A 20,999-nucleotide genomic window follows, 5' to 3' on the forward strand; every position below is an offset into this window, starting at 1 on the left:
ACACTTTGCTCCCATGGGATGCCGATTGGCAACGGTAAGAAGCCGTCCCTTTCTCTCATGGGATGCCGATTGGCGACAGAGTGATATAGCAACATAAATGTTGTTGCAATTATTTTCTTTTTGACATGCACACTTGTTTAAATTATATAATTTCCTTTATGAATGGTTTGTGTGGCCTTTGAGGTAAAAAAAAATCAGTTGTTTACGAAGTAGAATAAGAAGTAGAATAATCTTACAATTTTTATAAAGGATATAGAGCATTCTTTTTCTGACCTCATGGTCTTAGTAACTTAACACGGCCCAAAATGTCAGATAAAACTTTGTGATTCTGAGGTAGCAATGTGAAGCAGCTACATAAATATTAATATAGTACACCCATGAAGAGCAACGTTGCACTCACATTGTTCTGTATGGCCCGGCCTCGGATGATCTGCTGCAGGAAGATCACGGCCAGTTGCTTGTTCTCCTCAGCCTAAAGACAAAAAATAAAGACACGATAGAATGGTTACATTGTATAGTCCCTGTGGGAAATTTTCTGTGGCTTTACAAGAAAGGTAAAAATACCAGTAGGCCTAGATATACACAGAATTTAAATTGTAAAGTGTGTCATGACGAGGTGGAATCAAGTGCTGGTCAATTTTTGGGCCTATGGAGATATAGGTATCATCTTAAAGATTGTTCATTTGTCTTGCTTTCAGAGAAAAAACACCCATCTATCTTGATAAAGAGAGCAGATATTTGTGATTGAATGAGGTGGTGGTCGATGGTTTCAGAGGTAAAATTAGCGAGAAAATGGCCTCCAAAGTTTGGTGACTTCCAAAGCTTGAGAGTCCTTGGAAACTCAAAATTTATATTCTTTGTGCCTAAAGTCAATGTTTTTCAGTAAAAGCCACAAAGAAATGAGGTTTTAAATTGATCTAAAAGGTGTTAAAATTGCCAAACAAACGGAGAAATGCTGGTTTCTTTAATTTCACTACGTTGACGAGGGCCTGATTTCACTTCAATTATTACTTTCATAAAAGAATGTCAGTATGATGAGAAAAAATTAAAGCTGACAATAAAACAAGTCACATAAAAAGCATACCTCAAACCACATACAGGAATTCATCATAGGTTTTTTAAAATCACAGAAATAATATTATGTGTTTGAAAATTATATAATGGATGTTGTATAATTAATATATCATTATTACATGCACAGATTGTTTAAAAAAATTTTAATCACATCAATACACAATAATGTTCATTTTGACAGCAACCTTATCACAGCAGGTGAGAAACTTCTTTTTTATTTATTTCTTTGTTGGATCTTGGTTGCATCTGCCACTTAGTGATCATAATATTAAATTAGTGTATTTGTAAGAGTTTGGCATTCAACTACACACAGATAGGGGTGAGAACGCACTGACCATTTGGTCCAACAGCAGGTAGTAACTGTTGGGTAGGGAAAACGCGCTGAAGTGATACACTTCACAGAGATAAATGAATTAGGTTTTAACATGTTCATGGATGATACTGATTCCTCAGAGAGTTGCATCTCTGGATGGTAAGCTGTTGGCCAATAGAATTAGTCAACCAAGTTTGATTGACACCACATTGACAGTCATTTCCTGCCATTGTCGGTTTTCCACATTTCTTTCCCTTTTTTGTCACTTCCAATCATCTTTGTCTCTAATGACTATTTTAACCCCTAGTCTGTTTTCATTTTCCCTCTTTTAAAGTCAAACAACATGTGCAAGAAGTACGAACACCAAAATCTTAAAGGCAAATTTTCAAATAAATTTACACCCAAAGTCAACACAGAAAACAACCAAAATAAGTCACCACAGTCACATTACTGAGAACATCACAAATCCTGTCATCTCTTTTCACTCACCCACCCCCAAAAAAAATAATTTAGTGAAAACAAAATGATAAGAAGAAAACAGCCCAATCCCCCCATCCCCCACCCCACCCCACCATCCAAATAAAGAGCAACCTAAAAAACCCACACCTCCACGCCACTAAAATGTTTTAAAAAATAATAATAATAATAAAAATAATATAGCGCTCAACCCCGATTAAAGTACACAGGCTCTTAGTGCTTTACGATACAATACAACCGTAACATAAAACGTTGTGTTCTGAGCAAAAAGAAAATCTCTCTGAATGTGCATCTTATCAATTTAAAAACAGAAATGACTTCAGCTGACTTTAAAATTTGAATGTTTCAAAGGATTTGATCTCTCTTGAACTACTTGGCAAAGCAATCCAGATCTTGGAACTTTGATATTCAAATGTCTTTTCACTTATTGTTTTAAGTTTCCTAGACGGTAAAAAAAAATGTCTTTTTGTCAGCTGATGACCTTACCCCGCGAGTTGGAATGTACAGTCTCAACGAAAAAGAACAACAAAAAAACCCTGAGTCACACACATGCTTCTCCTTCCAACAAGTTTTCCAGCCTGTGATAACAATACACTAATTAGCATGCAGGGCCAAGAGGCTGTGACAACCCAGGAGAAATGTGACAGACGACAAATTGAGCCCCAACGTAAAACCTGCTCCCTTTTCTCTTTCCTCCAAATTCCACTCTCTCTCTCTCTCTCTCTCCCTCCCTCCCTCTCTCTCTCTCTCTCTCTCTCTCTCTCTCTCTCTCAACAATAATATTCGATGATTTTGATTAATTCTTTTCTCCGGCAATATATTAGCTGGACCCCCTTTCGATGAAAGGAAAGATCGCTGTATTAACATCAACTGAAAGTCATTGGCCTACTATATTTACACTCTACTTCAATGGAGCAATAAATCTTGAAAGATGCAAAAAATTAGAACGTCTAGATATAGAGATAAATAGATCGGTTCTCTATTCCATTTTCGTGGTTGTACATTCCAGAATTTCAAAGGTGCGCACAGTAGTGAACAGAAATTTCGCTTGTTTACAATGTCGTCTTAGAAGAGGGACTTTCCCAAGACTAGATCTAAACGAAACTAATGAAAAACAGAAAATTAAACTACACTGACCTCAGACTACTCATTAAAACTGTGCACCATTTAAATGATTCTGAACCACCATTAATTTAGTCAAATTCGAAAGTTAAGTGGTTGGGAAGTTTTAGGCCGCCAAAGTGACAAACTTTCACAAATATAATACGTATAGATGACAAAGTTATGACTTTATTTGAGAATTACATACTGCGGAAAGATTTCCCCATTCCTCTTCTGTTATGTAGTTTTCTGAGTTTTGTGCCTTACTATTTTGAATTTTAAGCATATTTGCGACATATCATTTTTCTGAAGTGTATGTTGCTATGTTTTTTCAGCAAAAATGCCAGCCAATGCTCAAAAACTGAAATACCACGGAAAAGAAATAAGTTCTAGAAGTCCTTTGAAACTGGAACAGAACTTCAACAATGCAAAATAAACATGAAAAAAAAAATCCCAAAAAAACAACAAAAAAACAAGAAAGAGTGAATACAATATACAAACAAGTGTCCAAACATTCACCTTGATTGCTTCCTGAGACAAGAAAAATGTTCCAAGTAAGAGATGACCAAAGATTAGTAAGAATGTGAAATAGCGGTACATTAATATTGAGTTCCTCTGAAAATAACCAGGCTGGGAGGAATTAACAATTTCCTTTGATGGGCAAAATTAGGACAATATCAAAAATAAAGTGAAATTCATCTTCAACTTCATGGGAAATATACACTACCCTCAGTATAATTTGAAACAATTTCAAAATAATTACAATCGACATAATTTGTTATCAATTTTCATGAAGGGTTCAAAATTTAACAAAACGACCACACCTAGTTTTCAACAATAGCTTTTATGTAAAGCCCAGAGAATCTTTCTTTTTTTTCAAAATCAGCAAAATACTGAACAATGTCTTTAACTTGACATTAGGTAGCTTGTTCATAGATGACTCACCAGTACCAACCAAGAAAAACTTAAATGCTTGGGAGAAGAACATTAGAAAAACTAGCATTATTCTGTCGCTCACATGTTTTCTCCGTAGCTTATTCTCTCCCTAGCTATCATTGTATCTCCCATCCATCCATCTATCCATCCATCCATCCATCCATCTATCCACCCACCCACCCACCCTATCTATCTATCTATCTATCTATCTATCTATCTATCTATCTATCTATCTATCTATCTTTCTATCTTTCTATCTATCTTTCTATCTATTTTTCTCTCTTTCTCTCTTTCCCACACCTTTCTCCAACTTCATTCCTTTTTATCCTCTTCTTTCCTTCTCCCTCTATACACTCCTGCCACTCCAACTTGAATTGTCCATGCCCATCTCTTTATGTGTCTATCAATCAATCAGCTAGTGTGTGCCACATTCTCTCTGAGCTAGTAAGGCATCTGATTTCAATTAAATCAAATTTTCACACATAATTTATTTGGACAAAATTAAGGACATCTTTTATGACATCACATTAACCCCTCCATGACACAGGGGCAGTTCATGCTTCATCCAGAACAGTTTTGGATCCCCAGGGACAAAGAGTAGCGCTAGATTTGATTTAGTGGTCAGTTTCCTATAATCAGACCTGGTTTGTAAATACTATTAACTATCTTTCAAAAGAAAATTTGTGAGGCAGCGCGGTGAAATCAGGCTCTCGTCAAAATAATCAGAGTGGAGAAACTTGCATTTTTCCGCAGTTTGTGAATTTTTATTAAATTTTTGTTTTGTGGCTCAACACCTTTCATGCCCATTAAAGAACTTCTGAGTGGATTTTTCTGAAAAGCATTGATTACAGGCACAATAAAAGTAAATTTTCAGTTACCACGGACTCTTAAACTAAGGAAATAACTTGTCTTTGGTGGCCATTTTCTCACTAATTTTACCTCTGAAAACAGGTGACCCCCACCTCCTTCTTTCGAAAACATCTCGACTTGTATTCAAGATAAATTGATATTTTTTTTCATCCAAATAAAGACAAGTGAACAAGCTTAAAGATGATACCAATAACTCTACATGCCCAAAAATTGACGAGAGCCTGATTCCACCACGCTGCCTCACATTTATTTTTTTGTACATAAAAAATATTGCTGCCCGTGAATCTGCTAGAAGTTTTACAAAATGAATCTAATAGAAACAGTATGCAGAATAGAACCTATGACGAACAGTGCCATCATGATTCTGGTGCTTCGCAAGGCATGACAAAAGCTGTACGTCACAGCAACATCTTGGATCCTTGGCCGTGTAAGAACAAAATAACAAATGGCGTACATCATAAAGATCACAAAAAAGAAACAAGATTCATGAAAATCATTCACCTCATCGAGACTGTCAATCTCCGGGGTCGGGGGTCGAGGAATGGGTCGTTCAATTCTCTGCAAGAACCTCAGCGGTTTCGCAGCTTCTTGCCCACGTTCTTTCTCATCCTTGATAGCCTAAGGCAAACAAAAATGAACAAAATTTTATGTACAAGGAACTCATTTTGCTTGTGTTAAGTACGAAATGCAATAAATCATCATACACTTACAATAATAATATAATAGCAATAATAACAATAATAATAATAATAATAATAATAATAATAATAATAATAATAATAGATAGCATTTGTAGCGCAAATTCCTGCTCAACAGCAAGCTGTATGCGCTTTACAAGCTATACTATTATCTCTTGAAATAGTGGTGTAAAAAACAATGACCGAAAAAAGACAACAACTCAGTAACTGAATCTTTTTTAGCAGCCTGTGAAGGACAGAATAGTAGGCCTTACGACATTTCGAGAGCACGGCACGTTCTTTACCTGTTTTTATACAAAGTGAAAGAAACACACAGAATTAAGCACACGTGGTTGCGTCTGATATTAAATACATGGTATTGTATTATTGGACCAAAACTATACATTAACAGTGCGGAATTTTTTGCCGTTGCGTGCAATCCCCATGACCTGCTATAAATGAAAACATTGTCCCCCATTGAGTGCAATTTTACAGTATTTTACCAAATTGAATTCTTTCTAGTTTCTTTTCCTACATTGTCCGTCAAAAAATGCAGATTACTCAAATACAATAACAATAAGAGTACAAAAAATATATAATTTATAATAATATGACAAAAGCTTTATTCTGAGAAAATTGCTAAATATGGGGGCATGTCCCATAGCGCACAACCATCTTTTGAAAGCTCAGCTGAGACCAATAACAATATTTGCCATCAACATCATCAACACAATATATTTCATTATCCTTATTATCAACATCTTCGCGATCCTCTTCATCAGTTTTATTATTATCGTTACTATCCTTATCAGCCCATTTCTTACAAGTGTAATATGTAGTCATAATATGTGAGATGATAAAAAAAGATTTTTTTTCTAATATATGAGGGCTATATGGACATTTGAGGATAAATCATGGTCTAAAATGGATTTTGAATAAGAAAAGATATATATATATATATATATATATATATATATAATATATACAACCCCCCCCCCCCCCCCCCCCAAAAAAAAATAATTTTTTAATGGATAGAAACAGTTCTGAGACATTGTATAGCAAAAACCAAAGCAAAAAAAGGTAGGCAGAATAAATGTGAGCATAAAAGTGAAAAAAATTGTTTCCCTACAATGGCCCCGCAGGCACTGTTTACTACCTCTCATTTTATTTCAGTAAAGGGAAATGCCACTCAAAGCTTGTTTTTAATTCATTCATGGAGACTTCCTATTCCAGTTGCTTAAAATGATTGTTGTAGTAACATGCAACAGAAGTTGTATCAACAAATGATACAAAGTAAATAAATTCTTTTTTTTTCCAAGATTGAAAAAAAGAATTACAATAACAAGAATAAAATGATCATTGCTTTTTTTTTTAATTTACAGAAGAGGGAACTACAGTAGGAGGAGGAAAATGGAGAGGGATAGGGGTGGGGTAGAGTGTAAGGGGTGCAGAAAGGGAAGAGGTGGGGAGAGGGAAAGGGTAGAGGGGAAAAAAAGGGGGGGGGGGATGAGACAAGTAACTACAGAACATGCACATATATCTTGACAGACAGACAGACAGACAGACAGACAGACAGACAGACAGACAGACAGACAGACAGACAGACAGACAGACAGACAGACAGACAGACAGACAGACAGACAGACAGACAGACAGACAGAGAATCTGAGTGAAATGTTAGACGAAAGAAAAAGAAGAAAAAAAGACAAAAGGAAAGAAAGAGAGAAAGGGAGAGAGAGAGAGAGAGAGAGAGAGAGAGAGAGAGTGTGAGAGAGAGAGAGAGAGAGAGAGAGAGAGAAAGACAGAGAGAGAGACAGAAAGAGAGACAGAGATTGAAAGAGAAAGAGAGAGAGAAATAGTCAAGAGTCAAGATCTCAAAATCTCAAATCCCCCAGACTTGAATTAGATTAGATAGACGTAAGATTTTATCAGCTGTGACTGACAGCTAAAGATTACAAGCTTTGGTTCTATATTAATGCAGTAAGGCAAAAGGTGCAGAAATAAAAATTAGCAAATTGACTGAAAAATGACCCCAAAAAAATTATACAAGTGAGAGCATAGTAATAAAAAAAAACCCAGTAAGTTTACTATTCCTTGACTGCAGAAAAATAATGTAAGGCTAAAGATTAACCATTCTGCAACCAAGTGATTACACATCAGATGCATAATGAACGTTTTAAAATGGCTATAAGAAGCTTGTCGATAGCTGGAGAGTGAGGGTTATCATGTCGTAAAGTCAACAAAAAAGGGAGAAATGGGTTTAAGTGCTTCTCCTCAGAGACAAAATGTCCTTTTGAAGCTTGCATGTGTTCTTTTTCTTCCTCCCTCCCCCCCTCCCTTTTTTTGTTGGGGGGGTCAGTTATTTTTATGCTAATGTATCGATAACGTTTAACCTCCTCTCTGTCCCCTCCCCACCCCCTCTTCCAACCCACTCTCATTCTAGCAAAAGATTCTGTGAACATGTGAATTTATATGAGAAAGAATATAGAAAGCGTGGTCAAAATAATTTAGTTTTAAGATAGGGCAATAAGCGTATAAAAAGAGATTGAGCACTTTTCATTGCAGTTACACCTATAAACTGTACGACCAAAAAGAGTGGACAGTGTGCAATGTATAAGTGCACGCTCAGACACGGAAGAGGGGTGATAATAACAAGAAATAATAAAAATGATATTATAAATAATAATAATAATAATAATAATAATAATAATAATAATATTATTAATATTAATAATAATAATAATAATATTATTATTAATAATAATAATATAGTGCAAAAAGGAGAGCGCTTCTATCAAAAGTATATAAAAAAAACTACATTGTCCCCTAAAACACATCCAGAGTTTGTCTGAACTAATGCAAGAAAACATGATACAACATAATATACAGGTATAATAAATAATGTTTCTACATCAATCGATTCAAATGTGCAAAAGTGTGAAGGAAATTGTGCATGCAGAATATGTAATAACATTCATGTTCTAATGTCTTTTGACCCATTTAGACTATCAATTCGTTTTCCTGTTGCTTAATTTTCTCTCTCTCTCTCTCTCTCTCTCTCTCTCTCTCTCTCTCTCTCTCTCTTGATCTGTCTCTCTTTCTCTCTCTCTCTCTCTGTCTCTCTCTCTCCCTCTTGATCTGTCTCTCTCTCTCTCTCCCTCTTGATCTGTCTCTCTTTCTCTGTCTCTCTCTCTCTCTCCCTTTCGATCTGTGTCTCTCTCTATCTCTCTCTCCTTCTTCTTCCACTTCTTCCTCTTCTTCTTCTTCTTCTTCTTTGTCCCTCTTTCACTCCTTCATTTCCATCTCTGGTCTGCTTTTCTATTTGTTTGCCAGTCTGCCTGTCAATTTCGTCTTTATATCAGTATCAGTTCCCTCCTCACTCCCTCATCACAAGTCATTGTACACCCATGATCAATTCCCACAAAAAGAGTGAGTATACGTAACACAGAAAAATATGTTTCTAATAAGTAAGCTAGGTTATGGTATCTGAGAGGCATGGTGAAAGTGGAACGAAAATAATTGAAAGGAGAAAAATTTTTGAGAGTAAAAAAATAAAATACTGAATAAAACAAAAGTCGAACAAAGGTCACCTCAGCCTCAAGCCTTGCTTTTCTCATCATCTGTCAGACAGTTAGTGTGTTCAAATGTACAAATAAACAAACTCATAAAAAGAACATGCTAGTGAAATGAAAATCAAAACCAGGAAAGGAGTAGTTGTTAAAAGCTATTTAAACTCTCTGTAGTGAAAATCAGTTTTTAGCTCAGGATATTAATTTATTGTTTTCCATTTTCAGTCAGAAGTCTTGTTACAGTTATTTTCAGCCAAATTTTTAATTAATGAAAACTTGAACTAGATTTATATTTTTCAGTCAGTAGGTCTAGATATGTTCACATATAATTTTCAGCCAACTTTTTTGATTATATGAAAATTTTAACTTCAATACCCTGTTACTTTTCCAATATTTTTAGCCTTATTGAAATGCAAAAGGTTGCAAGGTACATTCTTCGATTATCTCTTCATCTCTTCACAAATATTTGATTTAACACCTGTCTCGGGTCACCTACCTTTGCAAACTATAGACCCTAGGCTTATAGTCTGAGATTCTTGACCAACAGACAGTGCCTTGAGCTCACTGATTGAAGCAGAAATGTGGTGAGCATTTCTTTTCCATTGGAAATTTATAGAGTTCTAATAACAATAAAGAATTGACCTGATAAGATACAAGAAGTTCAGAACTTCAAGACTAATACACAGCAAAACATTAAAGTTTGTTTTCATTTTGAGAAGAGTATTAGGCCCTGCATGCAAGATGAAATATCTCTGCAAAACCCATATCATTACAAGACAACACAGGCAGAGAAATGAAGAAGTAAGAGCAACTATTGGCACTTGAGTTCTGCCTGCATTTTGTAGAAAAATTGAGCCTAAATTATGGTCTGGCCACCTGTTACGACACCCAGCCAGTCAGCCTCGAGAACCTACAACATCAAGTACTCAGGCTATAAAGGAGGAGGTAGACCAAACAAAAGGTGGATTGAAGGAGTTAAGGAAACCCTGGCAAATCATAATATCCCAACTGAAAGAGCTGCAGAGCTAGCCTACCATAGAAAACTGCATCTCCCGTTGACACTTAATGCAATAGACGATGAAAAATGAAAAAGTTAAGTACTAGGCACTGATGATTTGGTGCAACAATGGCCACACGTCAGTTGGAACCAAGTAGAACTGTAAGCCCGTGAATCCACCTAACCAGATACCACCCAACCATAAGTCATCCGTCTCTCAAGAACTCGCTAGTTGATACGGAGCACCGGTTTTCACACCTTAGCAGTCCATGACATTTCGCTTTGGTTGTGTCCACCAAAATGGCACAACACCTCCCGACAAAAGACGGGTCACTTGGAGTGCCCCAGGCAGCATTTTAGTTGAGCCGTGTCGTGACTCATCAACCAAAGGCCCAGCCAGGGCAGAAAAAAAATTATTCTAATTTTCAATTCCGTTGAAAAATCGAATGTTATATTCATAATCAGTGCCTCATAATTAGCAGTCTATGAGCAAACTACCCGGTTGCGAGCACAGTAAACAGATGCAAAAACAACAATTTGAAAAAATGAATTATAAACCTAGCACAGACTGCTTTCATAATACATCATGGTGACAGGAGAGAGCTTGATGACGCCTATGCTGCACAAAGGTCCAAAGATGAAAACTAAGAGCATTGCTGAAAGAACATATCCTACAGTTTAGTTAGGTTAAGTAAGAGTTTTACAGCACTTGCAGCACAATAAGGTCGTATTAGTGCCAAATATTAGAGGTGTTACTAGATAGTAACATGAAAATAAAAGAAGGAGGACAGATTTAAAGGAAGATAGATGTTTGATAGGAAAGTAGGAGCAAACCACGCCAGAGTACCCGCTAACCACCCACCATCCCACAGTATACAATATTGGTGTTATAAAGTGTTCATTATTAGTTTCTACACATGCAGATATATTTAAGTGCCAAGCAAGATTGAACAAAGACCTGTTCAGCTGACACCATTACACTTTCAAAAAAGTAAATTGTCAGCATCATTCCATAGGTGCTTTTGTCATTTTATAAAGTTTCGACAAAATTAAAGCGACAAAAGAAACTGCACTACCCAGAACTATGGCTAGGACACTTATGACTTTATGACGATACACAATTTTGTAAGACGTTCCTTGGTGTCTTTAGTTGAATAACGGCTACATCTGGAAAAGGCGACCCCCCCCCCCTCCACCCCAAAAAAACAACATAATTTGGCAATTCTTTCTACTACATTTCATAAACTTTAACCGAAGCAAATTATTTCACTTCATTTCTTTAACATGTTGACCTATGTTCGTTGCATGGATTTGCCATAGATAGTGGGCCATTTGAAAATTAACCCAAAGAGAAACAGCAGTACTATATTCCTGGGAGACTTGGCAAAGAAAAAGAGCTAAAATAACCTGTCAACTAAAATTTGGTTTAAAGGACATTACATAAGGAGGGTGAATTTCTTTTTTTCTTGAAGACATTTTCATAGTGATAAAAGGAACTGTTATGACCAGAAAAAATCCCACCATTTCAGCACTAGAGAAGAATCACTTCCAAAAGACTCATCGCACTTATTTCTGAACAATGAAATTAGTGTTCGAGGGAAATGATACCAAAAAATCCAAGGTAACTGCACACAAACAAGACGGAACCTACATGTCACAAAAGATTTAAAATAAGTTAGACAGATCAAGACAGTGATCACGAATATTTCATTTCTTTTGAAACAGGAGATAAGAGATACAGAATATATTTGTAACTAACATTTTTGACATCAACTCCACAAAATATGTACCCATGTCATTCAATACAAATAGACACACACATGACATTCTAGACAGAATTATCTGAAGTCTCATTGCTTGATTATTTTTTCACATTAGAAAGAAAGTAATGAAAGTTTACGAAAAAAATAGGAGGAAACTAAAAAGGATTTGAGAAATAGTATTCTTTGCCATATCGACAGGCCGAAGGGCTAAAACTCAGATGGCCGCTGGATCGGAAAAGTAAAAGTAAAGTTGAGAAATAATAATTCATACTTCAGGTTAAGTGACATCAACAACACAGTCAGTCAGCAAGATTATGGCCACACTTCGCCAACTTTCCATTGTGGTGGAGACTCACCTCGTACACCTCAGTGAGTTCTCTTTCCTTGCGATACTTCCTCTTGATGAATCCTGTCTTGGTGACGGTGGATGGTTTCGGAGCCCTGACCCTCGGGTACATGACGAAATCTGGCAGTGACGCTTCAAGCTCAAGAAGTCCCTGGAGAAAGGATGACAGTTTGATGATGACGCTGACAGTGACAAACCAAACTATAGCTTGCTCACTTTCGTCTGACTGCGGCTAAAACAGTATGGTAGTGAATGTGCTGAAAAGTGCAGAGGCATACCCATGCTCTGGATCTCTCTCTCTCTCTGGATCTCTCTCTCTCTCTCCCTCTCTCTCTCTCTCTCTCTCTCTCTCTCTCTCTCTCTCTCTCTCTCTCTCTTTCTCTCTCTCAGACACACACACACAAAAACACACACAAACAAACATAACCCCCCCAAACCCCCTCCCCAGACACACACACACACACACATGCAATGTAAACAATAATTATACACTGACATAACTTGATCTTAGTTCTGATTTATTCATACAACCTTTTGATCACATTTATCTTACTATGACTAGTCACTAGAAATATGTGTGTCACGACATGGTGAAACCAGGCACTCGTCAATTTTTAGCCATGCGTAGTTATTGGTATCACCTTAAAGCTTGTTCATCTGTCTTGCTTTCAATGAAATAAAATATCCATCTATCTTGAATGAAAGTTGAGCTTTTCACAATTGAAGGAGGTGGGGAACCCTGGCTTCAGATGTAAAATTCACGAGAAAATGGGCATCAGAGTGTTGTGATTTCCATAGCTGAAGGGTCCTTGGAAATTGAAAATTTACACATTGTGTGTCTTTAATCAGCATTTTTCAGTAAAATCCACAAAGAAATGAATCTTTAAAAGAACATTAAAGGTTTGATCAAAAAAACAAAAATTTGTAAAAAGTTGCCAAACCTGCCGGAAAATGCCGGTTTCTTCGATTTCATTCTATTGATGATTGCCTGATTTCACTACGATGCCTCACAAATCTAAAAAAAAACAACCAATCCTCCATGACTCACTCACCTGATATGTAGACAAATGTCTCGACTTGACCAAGTACTGCTCTGAGCCGCGGTCCAGGAAGATGCCAATTCTTGTCAAGGGGGCATAAGTCTGCGAGCCTGGGTCCGCATACTCTTGAATTATTGCCCTTCGTTTGAAAGAAGTCTCAACTTGTGCCCGCTTCTCAGTCATCTTACGAATAGCTAAGAAAGGAAAAAAATAATGTATGAACAAGGACTTCTATATAAATGGCTAAAAAAATTAAGTACATATTGCTTTTTTTTTTTCAAAACTTGAAAACTAGTAGATCTATGTTCTATTGAGTAGAGAGCAGCTTTACTCCTTATCTCCGGGAAGTACCACTCAGAGCTCAGGCACAATCCTTTACACCAGCTTCGACGTCAAAACAGGTCTCTTTTAGCAGGAGTTCATTCATTAGATGGAGAACTACATCAAAATAGGTTCACTACTTTTGATTTAATGACTAATTCAGTAGGTTAACATAGATGTCACTTTTAGATTTCATACTAAAAGATAGCCTTGGCATAGCAGGAAAAAATAGAGATGTTATATTGTCAAATTGAGGAGAGCACAGCTCTGAATTCAACTAGTCATCAACGGTTTCTTTTTTCCTCAGTTTCACAAAACAATTCTCTTGAACGCAAATCTTGTCTCGACTACTGGAGGCATTAAAAAAAGTGCATACCGACCAAAGATAAAAGATATTCATCAAAAACTGCCACCAACCTTTGATGTGCTCAGTTCTAATTTTTTTCACTCTTGCTTCTTTAGCCTTCTGCTTGCCGGCCCTGGAAATCAGTGAGGACAATAATAAAAAAACTACATGAAAACACTGACTTTGTCTCTGACATAATCAACTTTTTAAAAATCCACAATTGATGAAATCCTGACATTTTTAAACTTGGAAACCCAACAAGACAAATTTGTAAAATTCAGAGTAGGAGCACTCTGTGACTCTGCACCTAGTATTTTTAGCCCTTACCTAAAAAAAAAAGATTTGATTTTTATGTGTGACTATAAGGAAAAACAAACTAAAGTGTTATTATAATTAATAATAATAAATATCATTTGTATAGAGTATATCCCTATTCAGCAGCAAGCTCTTGTGCTTGACAATCTCTATGTGTCACGATGCAGTGGAATCAGGCGTTCGTCAATTTTGAGGAATACGGAGTAATTGGTATCATCTTAAAGCCTGTCCGTTTGCTTTGCTTCTGAGGGAAAAAATATCCATTTATCTTAGATACAAGTCAAGATATTGGAGATTGAAGGAGGTGGGGGGCTCTCCTGGTTTCAGAGATAAATTAGCGAGAAAATGGATGCCAAAGTTGAGTAATTTCCTTAGCTTGAGAGTCCGTGGAAACTGAAAATTTACATCTTTTATGCTTTTAATCAACGTTTTTCAGTAAAATCCTTACAAAAATGTGTTCGTCAAAGGGCATGAAAGGTGCTGAGCCAAAAAACAAACATTCCGTAAAAACCTACGGAAAAATGCCAGTTTCTTGACTTTCATTATTTTGACGAGCGCCTGATTTCACCATGCATATTATTAGCCTAGTAGACCCTGGAACACTCAGAAACATTCTCAACTTCCTGGGAAGCATACAGTGCTAGTAGTCAATTCAGCACTCATACCAAACAAATTGACAAGAGTAGCTTAGCTGAGTTGTCTCACCATAGTTTGTCCAGTCTCTTGATGTTCAGCTCCTGGTGGTTTTCCTCCCTTTGTTTCAGCAGCTGCTTCAGAACTTCCAGTCGAGCCTCTTGTAGCCTGAGAAGGGAATCCAGAGGTAAAAACATTAACCCTTTGCTCGAGTCCTCACCACCGGTATACTGGCGGAATGTAAAACCTACCTGTATGCCAAGCCACCGGTGAACGAGACCCTATCCCCAATCCGGCCCATCTGGGACAAAACCCGTACAGGACACTGTGTTTACTACACAGGCGGTTATTTATTATTTTACAGATCTTTCTGAATTAGATGCTGGTAATGATGAGGACTACCCTGACTGGGATATGGAATGTGATTCTGATGATCAAATGAATGTTAGCAGTAACATATCACTCAGGAGCTCAGGCAGAGGGGCACGGTAGCCTCAAGAGATAGGAGATCAAAGGGTTTTAAAACATATCCTCGGTACTGCAGAAACTTTGTGTAATGGAAAAAAAAACGTGTTTGTATAGCATCACTGCAAACTATCCCTTCCACAGACTTTCAAACTAGGATTGCACTATCAGAATCATGATTTTTCGTTTGTTTATTTTTTGGTTTGATAAAACGCCTTTTCACATTCAAAGGAAAAGAAAACCTGAACTGGTTTTAAAAAAGGACAAAATTACTTTTCAATTTCTTGCTCTCGCAAGGCCCATTCCTTTCTCTCCATCTCATCCATCATTTTCCTCCTCTTGTCCAGCTGGGACACGTCGCTGAGTGGCGGCAGGTTCGCTTCCCATGCCCTCTTGGCTCTGGCACGCTCAATCATCTCAACTTCAGCCAAACCAGCAGGCAAGCCACGACCTGTGGGAGAAACAAGGAGGACATGGGTTCAGATGGCGTGTGAGGAAAAAGATTTGAGTTTTGAGTATTTTTACCTCTCTCTTGAGATCATCTAGAATGTATCCCACATCTGAAGAGACAACATAGATAACCAAATCAGACTGAATTGAGTGCAGTTACCTTTGAGTTTCGGAATTGAATAACTACAAATCCCTCTGGTTCATTGAGCTTAACCCTAAGAGCCCTATCCAGTGGTAAACCGGAGGTGCATAATATTGCCTTTATGGCTAGCCACCAGTATACCAGTGGAGCATAAGGGAAGCGAAAAATTGCCCGTATGCCTTGCAACCAGTACACCAGTGAGTGAGACCCTATCCCCAACCCAGCCCGTCTGGGACGAAATGCACACTGAAAACAGCGTTGACAACAAAGGACGCTACTGATCGTTTTGAAAATCTTTCAGAATTAGCAGTGGGAATGATGAATACTACCCTGATTGGAATATGGCGACGTTATGAATCACAGTAATATATTGCTCTGGAACTCAGGCAGAGGGGCATGGTAGCCTCAGGAGGTCAGGACTCAGAGCGTTAAACAGAAAAATTTTTAAGAAAGAAAAACAGTTTGAACCACACGGCGACGTACCAAAAGACAAAGTGGCCAGTGTAAGGAGCTCGGGGGCTTCTCCGGGTCGTACCACATACTCTGGCGTGTATGGATCGGTCTGAGCTTCCGAGTCCCTGTAGTCTGTTTGGGTCTCGATGGTTTTGGTGGGCGGGGTGGGCGCCCTCTCGGCAATCACATTGTCAGGGCCAGCGAGGGGGTCTTGTCTGCAAAGGAAGATGTATACATCACTTTTGAGAAAAAAGAGAGATAACGCATCAGAGAGAGAGAGAGAGTGAGAGAGAGAGATGAAGAGATAATAACATGATCTTATGTATGAATATTTTTTGTTTACAGAAGCAGGTGAAAGATTTATAACATAATATGTGAGGCATCCTGGTGAAATCAGGCGCTCATCAAAATCAGGAAATCAAAGGAATTGTCATTTTTTGGCCGATGGACAATTTTTTTTCGAATTTGTTTTTTTGGCTCAACACCTTTCATGTTCATTTAAAAATCCATTTTTGTGTGGTGTAAAACATTGATTAAAGGCACACAAAAAATTTACATTTTCAGTTTCCAAGGACTCTCAGGCTATTAAAGTTACCAAACTTTGGCAGACATTTTCTTGTTAATTTTACCTCTGAAACCAAGCGACCCTGACCTTCAATCGAAAATATTTCTACCTCTATTTAACATTGACAGGTATTTTCTTATCATCAAAAGGAAGGCTAATGAACTTGCTCTAAGATGATACTAATAACCCCAAATGCCAAAAATTGACCAGCGCCTCATTCCACCACATCGTGACACATATATTATCTAAAATTAGAAAACAATAGTAATATGTGAGTTCTTAGTTTTAGTAGAAGTTTTACTGCACTTGCAACACATTAAGGTCATATAAGCGTCAAAGATTAGAGGTGTTACAAGAGAGTAACAAACACAAAAAGAAGGAAGGGAGATAAGGTTGACAGAAAGAAGGAGCAAACCACACCAGAGCATCCATCAATCATTCACAATGTGAGTCCTGACAGAAGGAACCAAAGAACCTGTGAATTTATCTATTGCTCACAGACAGTACTTTGAGGCACAACAGATCATAAATATAGTCATTAAAAATCAAAATAACAGATTTCGGGTTTACATCACTGCTTTTCAACCTCTGCAATTATTAAGTTGGCTGCACACACAGCAATATGGGAAGACAAGAACAACAGTTTTCAAGTTTTAAAAAATCATTCTAACCTAGACATTTATTGAATGAAAGTCATTTTACAGTAATAAGAATAATAATAACAATAATAATAAATAGCATTTGTATAGTGCATATCCCCGCTTGACAGCAAGCTTTATGTGATTTACATTATATTATTACCCCAGCAGACCATAGAACACTCAGAAACATTCTCAGCTTCCTGGGAAGCATACATTTCATTAAGCGCTTGAACACTAACAAACTGACAAGATCTTTCACTGTCTATAGCTGGGTACCACTTCCCACCTGGGTGAAGTGAGGAAAATTCGTGTAAAGTGCCTTTTCCAAAGACACAAAAACGAGCCCCTGATGGGATTTGAACCCAAAACCGTCTGAGAGCCTAACCACTATGCCACCGAAGCCAGTAAACATAAAGTACAAACCTTGCAGTGGCCAGTAACACTTCAGGGGGAACTTGCTGCAGGAAAGGAATGATGGGCCTGAAAAATAAAAATGACAGAATAAATAAAGTTGAGGTGGGAGACATGGCAATCTCACTCAGTGGTGTTGCAAACTGATTCAGCCCGCAGAAAATTTTGACTCTGGACGCAAATAATTTGTGCCTGCTTCGTGACCTCACTTGTGATCTCACAAAAAGTCAATAAAGAAATATCTAAATTTGATCAAATCCCATTGTGTACATGTAAAAAAGTTCAACATATAAAGTACGATTCAATGACACCAGAAAAAAAGAGTTGAAATATAAGTGGTAAGGGAAAAAGAAGAGACGAAAATGATGTGAAGAAAGGCACCAATATATCTGAGTGTGAGCGGTGCTGGAGGCTGAATCAGTTAATCAACATCATACTCAGAAATAATTCAAAGGTCTATTTTTCTGTATTCCAAAATTTTCTCCTTGACAGTATAGAATACCCTGACGAGTACAATTCAGTCATTAGAGAATGATGAAGAACCAAGACCTATATTTTGACGGGTGAGGGTTTGCAGGAATGCACTCAGATAAGTCATTAAAAACAGCTTTCTTTTGCTTCCAAATTATCGCGTACGAGGTGCCACAACCAACATGAAAAAAATTCCTATAAATTTTCCAGAGGCTCTTCTCAGACTCAGAAACAGTCATTTTCCACACAATATAATACATCTCCTCCCTGGAGTTTCCATTAACACTTTTCGGCCCAGTCTTCCCTGAGCCTACAGAACATCAGGGCCCACTCTCCATTGGAGTAGACTGCTAGATTTATACCACCACTCACTGAGGTGCTCATTTGGGGCAATAAAGGGTAAACAGCCGTAAGCTGACAAAATGCCTTTTTTAAATTCGAGATAAAGAGGCTTTTTGTCAGTGTAACCATTTTTTAAAAGGTGTTCTTCCAAAATATGAATTCTAATATATTTTTTAAATAGTCACAGCTTCACTTTGATCTTTTCACACAAGTAGGGTAACTGACCAGGCTTTTGATTTAGCAAAAAAAAATTTGGCGCTAAAATTTTAAAAGGCATTCTGTCAGCTTACAGCAGTAAAAGTATCATTTTGTACATCATGCATCCTGGTCTGTAGGTCTAAAGTTAATTCATCCGTGGCCAGGGAAGACAAAATATTATAATAATAATAATAATAATAATAATAATAATAATAATAATAATAATAACAATAATTTTACGCGCTTTACAATCTATACTACTACCCCAGCAGACCTGATAGCATTCTGAAACAATTTCAACTTCCTGGGAATCATACAGTGCAAGCTGCCTTTTACAGGAGCTAAAACAGTAATATACATACCAACACTAAATATATCTGGAACCCACAACACAGAACAAGCTCAGCACATAACTTACCTTTTTGCATACAGGAATCGGTTCCTCCCAATAACATCGGCATTGTGGAAGTCTGTGAGATCCTGCTTGGGAACTTGTACATTCGGGTCATAGTTGAACCTGAGAGAAAAAAAATGTTTCATCTATAACAAAATCCAGAAAAAAAATTTTTACTCTTTCCAAATGCATTGCCGATATATCGGCAGATGTCTACGCCCCGTACAAACGTAGAGCTGATATGTATCACGATGTGGTGAAATCCGGCGCTCGTCAATTTTTTGGCATATGGAGTTATTGGTATGATCTTAAAGTTTGTTTATTTGCCTTGCTCTTGATGAAGAAAATACTCATTTATCTTAGATACAAGTCATATATTGGCAATTGAAGGAGTGGGGTGCCTGGTTTCAGAGGAAAAAGTACCACAAAAACGGCCGCCTAAGATGAGTTATTTCCTTAGCCTGAGAGCCCGAAGAAACTGAAAATTTACATCTTTTATGGATTTAAAGAACGTTTTCCAGTAAAATCTATACGGAAATGTATTTTTTAATGGGCTTAAAAGGTGTTGATCAGAAAAACAAAAATTCAATAAAAATTCCCAAACCTGCTGAAAAATACCAGTTTCTCCATTTTCATTATTTTGACGAGTGCCTGATTTCACCACACTGCCTCACATATATTGGTAATGATGGGGTGCAGGTTTGTTTTATTTTAACATGAACCGTCATTTATAAGTATACCTATTACTGTTACTTCTAGGCATTTTTTTAGCCAAATGCAATAAAAATGAACAAGCTGCGGATGATATTATTAGCTCTATATGCCCAAAAATTGATGAGTGCCTGATTCCATGCTGAAGGGACAGAGATTTTCCCAATGTACTCCAGGGGATGAGCTAACCCTATAGCAGCTAGGGAGTAAAATCTCATCTAGGATAAACAGAATTTACATCCGAATGTTACTTTCTTCATTTCTGCTTCATTTCTTCAATTCTACCTTTTTCTTTTCTTAACTTCTCAGCCACGCCCTTCATCTTCAATATGTGCCTAACATAAGCAAAGAAAAGTCAAGGTAGGGTCACTCACGTTGTGTACCGGATCATGTTCTCTCTGTGTTGTTCCCCATAGCCTCTCCATTCTCTGTTCATCGACTTAGGAACAGGATCCGTCACATCCAGGCGCACTCCAAATCTTGGGAAGTGTCGCAGCTCTGAGAACATCGTCTTGTACTCCGGCACCCGTTTCTAGAGCAAGAGGGGAAAAAACTATAAGGGCAGTGCAGTAACTTAAAAAAGCAAGGACATTAAAAAGACTGGATAAATTTTTAAACAAGATTCAATATTCAGATTTTTTAATTCCCAACATACACAAAGAGTTGTGACATATGTCAAAAGACTCTGCAAAGTACAAATAATAATAACAATAATAATAATAATAGCATCTGTATAGCGTATCCCCGCTCAACAGCAAGCTCTAGGGTAGAGGGTGCATATTCCGACACTGTGTGCTATTCCGACACCCCTCGTGGGGTGCACTCCAAAAACAACGAACGGTGCGGAAATACTACAACTTATGCGCGCGGGTCTATTTTTAACCGGCAGCCGAACTATCTTTTTTAAATTATGTGCGTCATTTCTAAATATAGGTGTAATAGTTTTCCCATAAACCCCCAAGAAGTGACACCGCTCTT

General features: G+C 37.4%; 1 protein-coding gene across 1 annotated transcript in view; it reads right to left on the bottom strand.

Moving 5' to 3' along the window:
• LOC101861693 (cilia- and flagella-associated protein 91) overlaps positions 1-20,999 on the bottom strand; it is a gene marked incomplete in the record, with an annotated part of 33,185 nt that overhangs the window by 8,838 nt on the left and 3,348 nt on the right. The window contains 13 exon segments of the mRNA XM_013089311.2: positions 401-472; positions 3,485-3,496; positions 5,273-5,389; positions 9,039-9,068; positions 12,134-12,274; positions 13,176-13,357; positions 13,902-13,963; positions 14,851-14,946; positions 15,517-15,694; positions 16,319-16,503; positions 17,918-17,974; positions 19,335-19,433; positions 20,396-20,553. Of these exon segments, the coding sequence (XP_012944765.1) occupies positions 401-472; positions 3,485-3,496; positions 5,273-5,389; positions 9,039-9,068; positions 12,134-12,274; positions 13,176-13,357; positions 13,902-13,963; positions 14,851-14,946; positions 15,517-15,694; positions 16,319-16,503; positions 17,918-17,974; positions 19,335-19,433; positions 20,396-20,553 (1,389 nt within the window).

The sequence above is a fragment of the Aplysia californica genome, unplaced genomic scaffold (assembly GCF_000002075.1).
Source record: "Aplysia californica isolate F4 #8 unplaced genomic scaffold, AplCal3.0 scaffold00923, whole genome shotgun sequence".
Classification (NCBI taxonomy): Eukaryota; Metazoa; Mollusca; class Gastropoda; order Aplysiida; family Aplysiidae; genus Aplysia; species Aplysia californica.